This window comes from Cynoglossus semilaevis, chromosome 4 (genome assembly GCF_000523025.1).
Source record: "Cynoglossus semilaevis isolate Cse_v1.0 chromosome 4, Cse_v1.0, whole genome shotgun sequence".
Lineage (NCBI taxonomy): Eukaryota > Metazoa > Chordata > Actinopteri > Pleuronectiformes > Cynoglossidae > Cynoglossus > Cynoglossus semilaevis.
The window spans coordinates 1,600,891-1,614,498 of record NC_024310.1 but is presented as its reverse complement, the minus strand read 5'-3'; the positions used below and the strand labels follow the sequence as shown (position 1 = coordinate 1,614,498).

General features: G+C 45.3%; 1 protein-coding gene across 1 annotated transcript in view; it reads right to left on the bottom strand.

The window, feature by feature from the left end:
• Window positions 1–13,608, bottom strand: part of gramd1bb (GRAM domain containing 1Bb) — a 71,857-nt gene that overhangs the window by 7,431 nt on the left and 50,818 nt on the right. The window contains 3 exon segments of the mRNA XM_025054951.1: window positions 2,134–2,154; window positions 4,331–4,351; window positions 5,279–5,489. Coding sequence (XP_024910719.1) covers window positions 2,134–2,154; window positions 4,331–4,351; window positions 5,279–5,489 — 253 coding nt within the window.

Below are 13,608 nucleotides of genomic sequence, written 5' to 3'. Positions count from 1 at the left end.
GTCCCCCCCCCCCCCCCCCCCTGTGTCACATTATCCTGGTATGAAGGCATGTATGTGTGTTTGGGTCTTGAGGTCAGACCAGGGGTCAGGTTCATGTCCAGAGACGGCAGCTCTAATTTTAGCAGGGATTACCAAACAATTGCCCCCCCCCCCCCCCCCGGGGGGGGGGGAAACCCAGTTGTTTCCTGGAGAGTGGACCAGACTGTGGATCAGTGGATCAGACTGAGGATCAAACCCTGACCACAGCACACCCTCCTGGACGTGAGTCAACATAATCAAATATAAAACAGAAGGACTGACGCAGGTGTCCCAGCTCCCAGCATGCACCTGGCCGTGGGCTGAGGTGACGACGCCCACTTTATGGATCTGGTTAATGATCACCTCGCTGGACAAACACCAGGGGATGGAGGCGACTGGTACTGAAAACCAGGGTGTGTGTGTGTGTGTGTGTGTGAGGGTCCCTGCTGGTAACCACAACAACCTGGTACTGACGACCCGTTAGAAGCCGACCCCGGCGTGAAGTGAACCGCAGCAGCCACCGTGCAGAACTGTGACAGGCTTAGAACTCACTCTGGGACGGATGCAGGTTCAATCACCGTGACCTCAGCGCCATGGGAGGTCATCATCGCCACGTCCAGTGCACGAGGTCAAACCGAGCATGCAGAGCGGCTCGTGCACAGAGAGGCAACAACACAGACACATGACCTTGGTTCAGAAGGTTCTAGAAGTATTTGAAGTAATGTGTTTTTATATTTCATGGGTCAGATCTGCAGCCAGGCCACAGACGGTGTTGGGTTCGAGTCCATGATGGAATTATATAAAAATATATTAGTGTTAAAGTGTGACGTTTGTTAGATGGTATTTATGAAGCGTTAATTCATTACAAAAGCTGATCAATAAGTCTGGGTTTTAAACCCATGACTGTGGACCAAACATCTGGGCCCTGGACCTACAGACCGGTCTGTAGGTGTGGTGGGTTGTTTAGTTCAGAACACTCAGTGCTGCCAGCGCCACCACCTGTTGCAGACCAGATATAGAACTTTCTTCAGTGTCAGGCTCTTGGCTCGACACCAGAGGAAAGTGTCGGCAAAAACATCAGAACTTTGATGAGAAAAGTTGGAATCTTTACTAACAATGCAATAAAAACTGAGGTCTGTCTCTGTAAGAATAACGGGCAGTGGTAGGTCCACTGAGCAAGGCACTTCTCCCCGGGTGCTTGAGCTGTCCACGGCTCACTTTATAAGTCGATTTATCAGCCACACCGTGAGTTACAGTTCATTCAGAAACTCACATTTCTGCCATGAACCAGTAGAGGGAGCCAAAGTATCACCGGTGGGAATAGTTTAAAAGTGTTAAAAACGTTTTTTTTTTCTGTCTATGAATCACGTGTTCGATCAGTTATTGATCTTCAGTGTTAATTGCACTGTTCAGAAAGTGCACCAACTTTTCTTTGATTTGGTTTATTACAAATAAACTAATGAAAATCCACACAGATAAACCGTGAACACATCCTGACCAGAGTCCAGACCAGGGTCCAGACCAGAGTCCAGACCAGGGTCCAGACCAGAGTCCTGAACAGGGTCTGGCTCTGCTACAGTATCAGGTGGCGGCAGCAATGGCGGGTCAGTGGGTTGACAAACAGGCCGGCGGATTATTAATGTCAGAGGTCAAACAAGAATACGTGTCATGCTTACTCTCAGGATGTGTTGTCTTTCATGCTGGGGAGAAAAGTGGAGAGTGGACACTCAGGGGATAAGAATGTAACGGAAACACCATGAAACTGAAGAGAGGAATAAACAAATCGACTTCTGGAGACTGCAGTGAACTGAGCATGCGTGTTCAACCCCCCTGTGTCTCAGCTAACGCATTGTTTTGGCTTCCCAAGAGTAAAGGCTGACGTCATGGAGGGATGATAAGGACTGGGAAGTTTGCTGCTAGCACTCCATCTGGTGGTGATTGTTAAGAATTACACCACCATTTACCACCTTGTTTCATATGAGTGTCCTACAGTGAAAAGACACGGAACCACTGCAGGAATTCCACAGAAGATATAAAAACAGGAAAAACTACACCCGTAAAAGGCGACGTCATCACACAGTTAATAGTTAAAAAAAAGAAAGAAAAAAGACTTACGTTGTACCAGCTTTGGCTCTTCTGTGAAAAGAGAGAGAAACAGAGACAGAAAATGGATGATTATTACAATTATAAGTGAAGTGTTAATAAAGTATAAAACAGTATCAGTATGAGGTTTAACAGTCAACGTCATAATCCTTTCAGAGAGAGCAGAGTTCAGAGTTTCAGTGAAATATGTCAAACCTACAAAAACCAAAACAGAATTATTTCAAAATATAAAAAAGGAGTCAAAGAGTCCAAATTTATGTGAGACAAAAGTCAAAAGTAATATTTCATACATAAAACCTCAAGTATACGATGGTACAGTATTCAGTCGACTGAGTCAGATACAGCTTTACAACAGCAGAGGGCGACAAAGATGCAGCTAAACTGTTACTGTATCATTACAACAGATTCTTTAACAATCTGAAGAGCAGGCATCCCAGAGGAGGAACATGCAGGTGAGACATTCAGAGGGAGACAAGGAAGGAGGAGGAGGAGGAGGAGGACGAGGAGGAGGCAAAGGTGAAAAGTTAATGTCTTCTCTTGTAAACACAGTCAGTCAGTGATTCCTGTTGCTTTTCCCTGAGTGACCACTGAGCGGAGTCCATTCATCCTGATAAAATAAAAAACTAATACTGATTTAAGTAAAGGATTTATGACCTATGAAGTTATTCTGACCTTAAATATGTTGAACCTTTGGTAACAACCCACGGGAATGAAAGGAAGGACCTAATGAAATAAAAAGTACGTTTCGACTTTAATATTTACTAAAGTACATGAGTCTAAATTTAACAGAGATGAAAACGTCCTGACGTACAGTGTCTGAAATGTGTGGTTTTTTTATTTAAATCTCATACCTCTACCTTTAACCTTTGACACAGCAGCTCCAGCACCGGTTTTTAAAGCTTTTGCATTTACTTTAAATTCAAGTTGTACGTTTTGAGGCAACGCTGCAACAATGAATGTTTGAAAATGACTTGGAAAATGCAGACAATACAAAATGATTATTTTTCATCGTACTGTAGCAACCATGAATGTTGAAGTATGTGACAGTATGTGACATAGAAGTTCACTAATCTCTCTGAAAATGAAAAAAATTCATATGAAAAATATGTTTTTTTTAAATACATTACAAAAATAATTTAATTAAACAAACAACCTTAAATGTTGGAGGAAAAGACAGGAGGACTGGAACTATTCTAGGGGATCCCACAGTCTGACAGCTACAGAGGAAGTGAAGGGCCGGGGGCTGAACTGGGGCCGGCAGGAACTGTGACTGAGTCAAGTGAAAGAGCAAGAAGAATGCTTACTTTAATCAGGTTTAGTCTGTCATACTGGAAGAAAATTAAAGAAAAAAAAAACATTAACCAAAGCAGTGAGAAACAGGAAGAAAAGGCAGAGTGTTAGAAAGTCCCTCAGCGAGCTGTGCCTCATCATCATCATCATCATCATCATCTTCATCATGTCTGTCCTGAATGAACTCAGGCCACGACATCATCTGAGGTCATGTGACCTCAGGGGCCACAGCGCTGACGGTTCAACTGTTTGCTATGCTCTCTCCCTTCAACGTCACATCTCTCGCCCTCTGTCCTATTTCTGCCTGTCCATTTAACGGACCCCGCCCCCCCCAACACCTCTGACGGCTCAGCCGTGAATTTAACGAGTGATTTAAAAAAGTGGGGTGGAGTCTGATGAAGATGAAGATGAGCCAGAAAGTTTAGAGAACTGACAAGATGGAGGAGCAGGTGTGAGGAGAGAGAGGGAGGCAGATTGGGGGAGGGGGGAGGGAGATGCAGTCCTGCAGGCCAGAGAGGGAGGCAGATTGGGGGAGTGGGGGAGGAGGTGGGGGAGGGAGATGCAGTCCTGCAGGTCCTGGACCAGGATCCTGGCAGGAACTCATCTCTCTGCAGTCACACAGATCTGAAGCACTGAATCTTTCCTCCTAATCAGAACAAACGTGCCTGCAATAACCAAACGACACCACTAGGGACTGTCTAACAGTGTCACTGAGAATAACAGAGTGAATATTTAGGGTTTGGGAAAATCAGGAGAGTGGAAAAAACAACACAATAGGAGGATTAAAGGTTTGGTTTGGACTGGATGTCCAAATATGGTCATTGATGACGGAGGTTCAAAGAGACAGGCGAGGAGTGACACTGGGATTTAAGGCTAGCACAGAAATATTTGAAGAACAGAAAAATAGAGTAATGCTTACTTTGGAAAGTCGCTTGTGAGACTAGCATGCAGACAGGAGAAGAAAAAAGAAAGAAAGAAAGAAGGAAAGAAAGAAAGAAAAAAGGAGACAAAAAAAAATCAAATTAACCTCCGGGAACAGAGATGACGGTACAGAGGAACTGAACAGTCTGTTTCAGATGGAGAACGTTATCATGACATGACGCATCAGTGAGAGGAGAGACGACAGAAAACACCAGTCCTCGCTTTAAATGAGTTCAAATGAAAAAAAACAAAACCAAAACAAAGATGAATGAGAAAAAGACGCAGGGATTTTTAAGAAAACTATAATCCAACCAAATCATCACCACAGTCAACGACACAAAACAAACTTTTTAAACAAATTAATTTAACTCATTGATATGGAGAAAAACCTCAAACCTTATAGAGTATATATTAAAAAAAACATGTCCACAAGAGGGCAGCGTCTACGCTCGTGAAAAGTGAACGTTACTACGGCACCACTGAAGAAATAACACGATAAAACCATTGACTTCAATTTGTTTCTTTAGTCAAGTTCACAGTTAAAAAGGTCAAGAAGACGAAGGTCAGGAAGTCGTTGGCCTGTGGTGTAAATGAATAATCCAGACTAAAGGTTCATTCCTGGATTTCTTTGAAAATATAAATACTTTGACCTTTAAATTGTCTTCGTAAAAACAGTTTTTTTTGTCTGTTTTTAAACTGATGATTTGATGTTTTTAAAATATGAACGCCTTTCCATGATTTGATCAAATCCCTACAGGAAGTGAGAGAACCCTGGTTCCTCCATCACTGGTCTGAACATCAATCATTCTGTGATGAACACTTGACTGACTACAAACAGCGACACCTGGTGGAGTTCAGGTCATTTTAGCCTGTGGGGCTAACGTGGCTACGTGTTAGCCCCAGAGGCTGCGCTTCCTGTAAACAACAACCTGTTCTTCCTCCTCACCTTTGAGTTCTTTCCTCCGCTCCGTGCTGACTGTAGGGAGTACGTCCTCTGGACCACCTGCTCTGGCGTGGAGGGGGATTTGTCTGAGGAGTGGTCCGAGCCCTTCTCCACCATGTTCTCGCCCTCCTGAGTCTGTGGAGTCGGAGAGCGCGAACGTTTGCGTAGGACCGGAGAGCAGGCTGGTGTGCTCTTGTTGGAGTTACTGGCAGTGCTGGGGGAGAGAACGGAGAGAGGGGGGTTAAGAGGTTAACTGGGGGGGGGGGGGGGCCTCACAACATGGGTTCACCTTCAGCTTCATCAAACATGAGTCCAGACTGAAAAGGTTCCAGGTTCAGGACTCGTTATTTAAAGGAAAAACGTCAACATTTGGTTAATTCTAGTTTTAGCTCAAACTCAGAGATTTAATTCATTCATTCATTCATTTCTTAATTAATTAATTTGCTGATTTTGGCCTAAAAACAACCTCCAGTGTTGTAGCTACTGTCCTACATGACAAGTTTTCCAGAATGTCATTGAGTATGTGTAAGTACTACTACTATACTATAGAAATAAATACTATTTTTTTTACTCCATGCTTGCATTTTTCCTTTGTTGATAGAATTATGATTTATTTCACAAAGCTTTTTTTTATTTGTTTCGATGTTTATTATTTATATTATCAACATCTCTTTCATATTAAGAAATAAACTTTCCAATTCCAAAAGAACTGAATAATAATAACTAAATATTCATCATTTACTGATTATTTATCTGAAAACATAAATTTGTAGTAAACGTCTGAGTCCGTCGTTAATCCAACAGTCGGACTCTGTAACGACGTTAAGATGTGAAATGACGTTAACTCATTTATATTGACAGCGTCTGCGCACACACACACACACACACAGTTACATCACTTACAGCCTGATAGGCTGATACAGGAAACAACAACAACAACAACAACAACAACGACAGCGAAGAAATAAATGATAAAAAAAACTCTTTTTCTCAGAATCCTGACTTTTTTTCCCCCACAAACGTCGTGACATTTACTGTCGTTAAGCTCCTCTCAGTGGACACCTCCGTCCGTCTGACGATGAAACTGTGTCCAAGCCTCGGTCCACAGGACCTTTAACACCGCCAGCTGGGAATGAGGGTTTTGAACCGACAACCTGTGACGGTGTCACGCGTCACCTGACGTCACCTCACCCACAGTCACAGACGCAGAGACGGAAACAAACAAGAGTCGCTGCTCGGGATCAGAGCCGACCTCTCGACCTCCAGGCTCGGTAATCTGACAGGCCGCGGTTCAAACCATTACGTCACTGTCGGCCAATGGCGTCCGTCGGTGGCCCTGAATCACTGATCTACTGTTACAGCAGCTCGGAGCGGTCGTGTTGACAGGGTCGGCTCTGACGCACCAGGAAAAAAAGAAGCCAAGGGCACGGCAGAGCCTTCACAGGGTGGGGGCCAGGGGGCGCTGTGGGGGGCGGGGGAGGGGGGTGATAATGCATATGTATGATAGTAACTGTGACATCACGACGTTTGGCTGATGCTGCTACTACAGGCTTAAGCAGTTAAATAGTTAAACTCAGTACCAACCAGAGCGTGAGGCGTTCACGTCTTCAGGAATCGTCTGCAGTAACTCGGAGTAAAACTGATGCAGTACTGACAAGTGCCACCGGGTGCTGATACTATAGAAACACTTCAATGACCTGCAGTAAATACACAACAACAAACGCCTGTACTCCTGAGTAACAAATACCACACAGTATTACATCATCACTGAAAACGAAACAAACAGACTGAGATTATAATCCTGCAGATCTCAGAGCCGGTGCTCAGAGCGTTAGCCGATTAGCTCGCACATCTGCCACGCACATTAAATACATCTACGTGTATCCTTAATGAAACCCGGCAGGGCTGTTAGGGACTTAGACCGAGACCAGACCCTGAGACCAGACCCTGAGACCAGACCCTGAGACCAGACCCTGAGACCAGACCCTGAGACCAGACCCTGAGACCAGACCCTGAGACCAGGTCCTGGTTTTTTTTACGAGACCTCGTTCCATTAAAGTCCAGGAAGAGCAAAAAGAATCGACCGTGAAAACCTCAGGGATTTGATCGATCGGTCCGTGCTGCGTCCCTCTGTCTGTACCGTCCTCAGATTACACGTGGACTAGAATAGATAGAAAACATAATGTAATTAGGTCAGAGGTCGACGTGTCTCTGACCAGAGAAACATATTTAATTATTAAAAACAAAACAAACTTCTACCATAAACTTCCTCCATTCACACAGAGGTTTAGAATTTCAGCCAAAAAGGTTAAAAACGCAGACAAGCGTCCAGACCACAGGAGGACTTACAACTGCCCCCTGCTGGAATTATGCCTGTACTAATGGAAGTGAAATGATCTTTTCAGTCGCGGAGCAGGAGACACAAAGTTAACCGAACGAGAATCCGACTTCCTCTGATTGACTCACAGGTGACCTCCGTGTTAGAGACAATTATTTTCCCCGTTCAGGCTCGGGTCAAAAGGTCAGAGTTTACTAACAACCTAAGGAGCAGCCATGTTGGACCAAGCACCGCCCACACAACCATAGAGCTAAATATCGCTATAGCAACAGTGAGCAAAGAGAGAGAGAGAGAGAGAGTGGTTTAAATATTCAGAGTATGTGACTGAATATTCTTCAGTGTCTCCTCTGTTAGAGAAGCTGCGGCCGAGAAGGCTAACGTGGCAGACGCTACGTCACGCTGAGGCGCTGCACGCCGGAAGACCGCTATTCCAAAAATAAGGACTGGGATGTGTGTGTGTGTGTGTGTGTGAACATGACGTATTTATTTCACCTCTGTATCAGAGAAAGGCTCTTAAAATAAACTATTTAAATGTGATATTTATAATAACAGGAAACAAAGAGAGTGACGTGAACTGTCACTCAGACACGATCGCAGATCGGGAGTCGGTAAAGAACACTGAAACGATTCTGCGAAGAACAAGACTGAAGCTTCGACCTCAGTCACACGGTTCTGGATCTTTGTTATGTTTGGTTCGTTTGGTTTCATTGTTTCATTCGCTGTAACCAAAAGTGGGCGCCACATTCCACCGGTGACTGGAGTTTGTTTCATGTGTTTTGTTTCGGACCAGGAACCGTCGCGGTTTCAGACTGAAACTTTGTTCACAATAAAGTTACTGTAATGTCGAGAAACACAAAAAGTCAACTTTAAAAGTCAACAAACCAGTCGATGACCTCACAGCAGCGACGCTCTACGTCGCCTTCGTGTTCAACGAGTGGTCGGAAAGTTTCAGATTAAGAAAGAAAAGTGAGACAAAACAGGCGAAGATAAAAGTGAAATATTCCGTTCTGCAGGTGACAATGAAGGTGTTAGAGTTTGGGTCAGACTTTATTCTGTTTATAAGAAAGATCAAAAACATGTGGTGACGTTTAGGGAGGAGGTGTGAGGGGGGGTCACATACTGAGGGGTCGTGCTCTCTGGTCTTCCTGTTGAGGTGTCAAAAGGTCAGAGTTTACTAACAACCTAAGGAGCAGCCATGTTGGACCAAGCACCGCCCACACAACCATAGAGCTAAATATCGCTATAGCAACAGTGAGCAAAGAGAGAGAGAGAGAGAGAGAGAGAGAGGTTTAAATATTCAGAGTATGTGACTGAATATTCTTCAGTGTCTCCTCTGTTAGAGAAGCTGCGGCCGAGAAGGCTAACGTGGCAGACGCTACGTCACGCTGAGGCGCTGCACGCCGGAAGACCGCTATTCCAAAAATAAGGACTGGGATGTGTGTGTGTGTGTGTGTGTGTGAACATGACGTATTTATTTCACCTCTGTATCAGAGAAAGGCTCTTAAAATAAACTATTTAAATGTGATATTTATAATAACAGGAAACAAAGAGAGTGACGTGAACTGTCACTCAGACACGATCGCAGATCGGGAGTCGGTAAAGAACACTGAAACGATTCTGCGAAGAACAAGACTGAAGCTTCGACCTCAGTCACACGGTTCTGGATCTTTGTTATGTTTGGTTTCATTGTTTGATTCGCTGTAACCAACAGTGGGCGCCATATTCCACCGGTTACTGGACAGAGTTCGTTTCATGTGTTTTGTTTTGGACCAGGAACCGTCGCGGTTTCAGACTGAAACTTTGTTCACAATAAAGTTACTGTAATGTCGAGAAACACAAAAAGTCAACTTTAAAAGTCAACAAACCAGTCGATGACCTCACAGGAGCGACGCTCCACGTCGCCTTCACGTTCAACGAGTGGTCGGAAAGTTTCCAATTAAAGAAAAGTGCGAAGAAACAGGCGAAGATAAAAGTGAAATATTCCGTTCTTCAGGTGACAATGAAGGTGTTAGAGTTTGGGTCAGACTTTATTCTGTTTATAAGAAAGATCAAAAACATGTGGTGACGTTTAGGGAGGAGGTGTGAGGGGGGGTCACATACTGAGGGGTCGTGCTCTCTGGTCTTCCTGTTGAGGTTTCTCTGTCACAGTAATCACAATAATAATAATAATATCACTCGACTCGTGGAGTAGCTGATTTGGACGATGTTTATAGCACCCCCTATAGAGGACATAGGGAACGGCCTTGACCAGTAGGAGAACACTGCTGCCTGTTCAACCAGGGAGTGAGTGATTAAGACGTTCACGGTGACGACCTGGACCAATCAGTGACAGTTATCACTTATTTAAATCGTCAGTTGTTTTATATCATCAACTTTGTTTTAAAATTTCAGACGACCATCCTACGACAAAGTCTGGTCCAAGAGGCCAATCAGCAGGCCTCGTGGTAAACACACAGGTCATGTGACCAGACGAAGGGCAGAAGAAGAAAAAGTAATAATTAAAGTAGATACAAACAAACGCAGTGCTCGAACAACGGAGCCGTCAGTCGGAGTCCGTTCTTTGTCTAAGCTCCAAAGCTGTAAATCCACCAGGATCAGTCCGTCCAAATACTGAGCCGCACCACAGAACACCACAGAACACAACAGAACACAACAGAACACAACAGAACACAGAACAGTTCCGGGGCCGTCCTGCGGGGGGCCCGCTTGTTTTTTTACAGTTTTGCTGACGGTGGAAAATACCCATCAGGCACTGGGATTTTAGTTCTACTTGGTTTGAAAAAGCACTGGTGACCTGTTCACACACACACACACACACACACCCACACATACACACACGAGCCACAGGTTGGAACAACTGGACAAAATCAAGTTCACTTTCACTGAAAAACTTCAGACGGTGAATGAATCCAGGAGCTGAAGTGACTTCACGATATCAAACGCTACACCCCTACAGGGACGTCATACCCTGTGTCAAACTCAAAGTCCTTCAAGACCTCGCCGTAGCAGCCCTGCAGGCATCGACAGCCCTGATTGGCCACCGTCACACACTCAAACACCAGCATGTCCTCGTAGTCGGCCCCCGGCAACGAGCTGTTCATCCAACGGATCATCCCACGCTCCGCAACTCTGTGCACGACACGAAGCCGCCGCTCTCAATGTCAACGAAGGGAGGAAGACAAAAACTGAACGCACAAACAGAGACACAAAGACAGGAGGAGCAGGGAGGAGCAGGGAGGAGCAGGGAGGATTTTTTTAGCAGGCTTAGATCCACTGATCTTCCCTGGGCAGCTCTGATCTCCTAATAACCGGCTTACTCCGTCCTTAACACCACCTGCCAAAGGAGAAGCCGTGGTGGTCTCCAGTGCACCTCCTCCTCCTCCTCCTCCTCCTCCTCCTGGCACAGGCCAATCCTGACAGGCTTAGAGAACCAACCATTTCGCAGACACTGAACACAGGCAGGTGAGTGGGCAGCGGCCGCCGGCACTAACCTGGTTGTAGCCATGTAGAGAGCGGCGCCGCAGTGATCGACCTCAGCTTAAATGGCTTCATTCAGCGACTGGAGCCGCGGGTGAGGAGAGGAGGATGAGACGGAGGGGGAGGAGGAGGAAGAGGAGAGAGAAGTGAAGGATGAAGGACAGAAGGGAGGAGGGTGGACGAGATCCGGAGCATGCCAGAAGGATGTGAGGAAGAGGAGGAGGAAGTGGACGCAGCAGAGGAGGAGAAAAAAAAAAAAAAAAAAGAAGCCCAGAGCAGCAGAGAGGGACGCTGGGAATTCTCCTTCCACCGTTCAGTGTCCTCCTCTTTTGTCTAACTCCTCCTTTTGCTCTGCTCCTGTTCTACCTCCTGATTCGGCATTCTTCTGTTACTCCTGAACCTCTCCATCGTTCTCTCCTCTGATCGTCCACTGACATCCAGACCGCGCTCTCCCCTCCGCTATTTCTGCTCCTCACACAGAATTTCACGGCTGCCGACTGACAAGAGATGGAGGAGCGGAGGGAGGGAGGGGAGTCAGAGAGGGAGGGAGGGAAGGAGGGAGGGGTGGGGGTGGGGTGGTGTTTAAAGAGCGAATGAGAGGGAGAGCAGAGAGATGCCTTTCACTTTACATTCCACCTCTCCTCGCTGCCGGTTCACTGAGCCGGCCGTTTTTTCTAAATTATTCATGGGCTTCATGAATGGAGGGTGTGACATCACCGGCGTCCAGGTCACTTTACATTAAGGCTCCAGAACAATCCAGACATGTACATGTGTGAGAATTCAAATTCAAGTGTTTCAGACTGACTTCAATAAACTGGACTCACACTGACAGTCAGGAAACGGATGAAAAAAATGCTCGTTTTGTTGTTTATGTTTCAAATCCTCACATCAGATGAATTTGTAAGGATTTAATTGTTAATAAATTGTGCTAATATTAAATTATAAATATATTATTCCCTCTGCATTTGAAAGTTTTATGAGCATCACTTTATTTTTTCGCATATAAAAAAATAAAATGACCTCATTTTTTTTTTACGACACTCGATTACTTCTTTATTAGGCCACCTTTTTCAGGAGCGCAGCTTTAAATTAGGATTATGATGGAGTTTGGCTAAATTTAAAGTGCTTCATTATTAGCGGTGGCTCTGACTCTGGTCTGATTTTTTTATTAATTTCACTCCTTGGATTTAACACCTGCTGCTGTGAGACATTCATCAAATTTATATCAGAAAGGTCACGGCGTCAACTTCACCCCAAGAAAAAAATAAAAAAATTCACTGTTATTTTTAACGTCATTAAGTGGAGGAGTGTAATCAACATACGGTCCCTAATGATGACACAAAAAAAACCACAAACAAATAATCAACTAAAATAAACTGACTGTTCAACTGAACCTAACGTTTTGTTTTCTCACTGGAACTTGAACCCATAATCCACTGCACCATGTGGACCAGTCTGTGCCGATAATCCAGACCTACTTGGACGACCTCTGTCCCCCCCGCCCCCCGTGGTGTTGTTCAGTAAACAACAGTCGGTAAACGACAGTCAGTAAACGACAGCCCACTCATTCATCTTGACCACCACTGATCGACAGGTCGGACGATTTTCATTTGAGTGAAATAAAGTGCGACCAGTTTCAAAGACCACGGCGGACGTTAGCATCCTTTTGTCACCAGTGCGCGCCGTTAACAACGTTAGCATCCTTTTGTCACCAGTGCGCGCCGTTAACAACGTTAGCATCCTTTTGTCACCAGTGCGCGCCGTTAACCGCGTTGTCACAGTAACACCAATGTGGCGACTCCCCGGCCGCGTCGTTGCCATGCGGTTGCCGTGGCAGCGCCTCAACCCATTCATGTGCATCAACACTTCAAATGTTCACAACTTCAAGGAGGGGGGGCGAGGGGGGGGTTTACTGTGCCTGTGTGAGTTCTTACCATAACAACTGGACGACTAAGCCCTGGGGGCAATTAACTTGATACAGGGTTGGACATCGGGGGGGGGAAGAAGCTTCAGTTCATTCACGTCAAACTTCTGTAAAATAATCAGATTCAAAAGTTTTAGCGCATTTTACGCCGTGTGTCCACGAAAACTCATCGTTCCTCAGAATCACAGTCAACAAATGTTTTAGTTTCACCTGAGAAACTCAAACTTCAAATATCATCACAACTCCCAGCATGCCTCACCAGACGTTTGTTTGGTCACATTTAGGAAAGTAAAAAAAAAAAACAAAACTAAAAAGTATTGATGCTAATGAGCAGCTGTGATGTCACCGGTTCATCTGGTCACACGTACTCCTATAACACGGTCTGTATCAGACGTCTTCATTTTTCCATTAACAATTAAAAAAAAACCCCCCCCCCCCCGGCCCCCCGACGATGACATTAGTGTTGAGTCCCTGGTCTATTCAATTAGCCTAATTATCCTAGCTGTGTGACAACATGACATGGACGGGCTGTGTCCCAGTCTCCGTCCGTCTGTCCTTGGAGCCGCAGCCCCCGCCACCCCCCCCCCCCCCCCC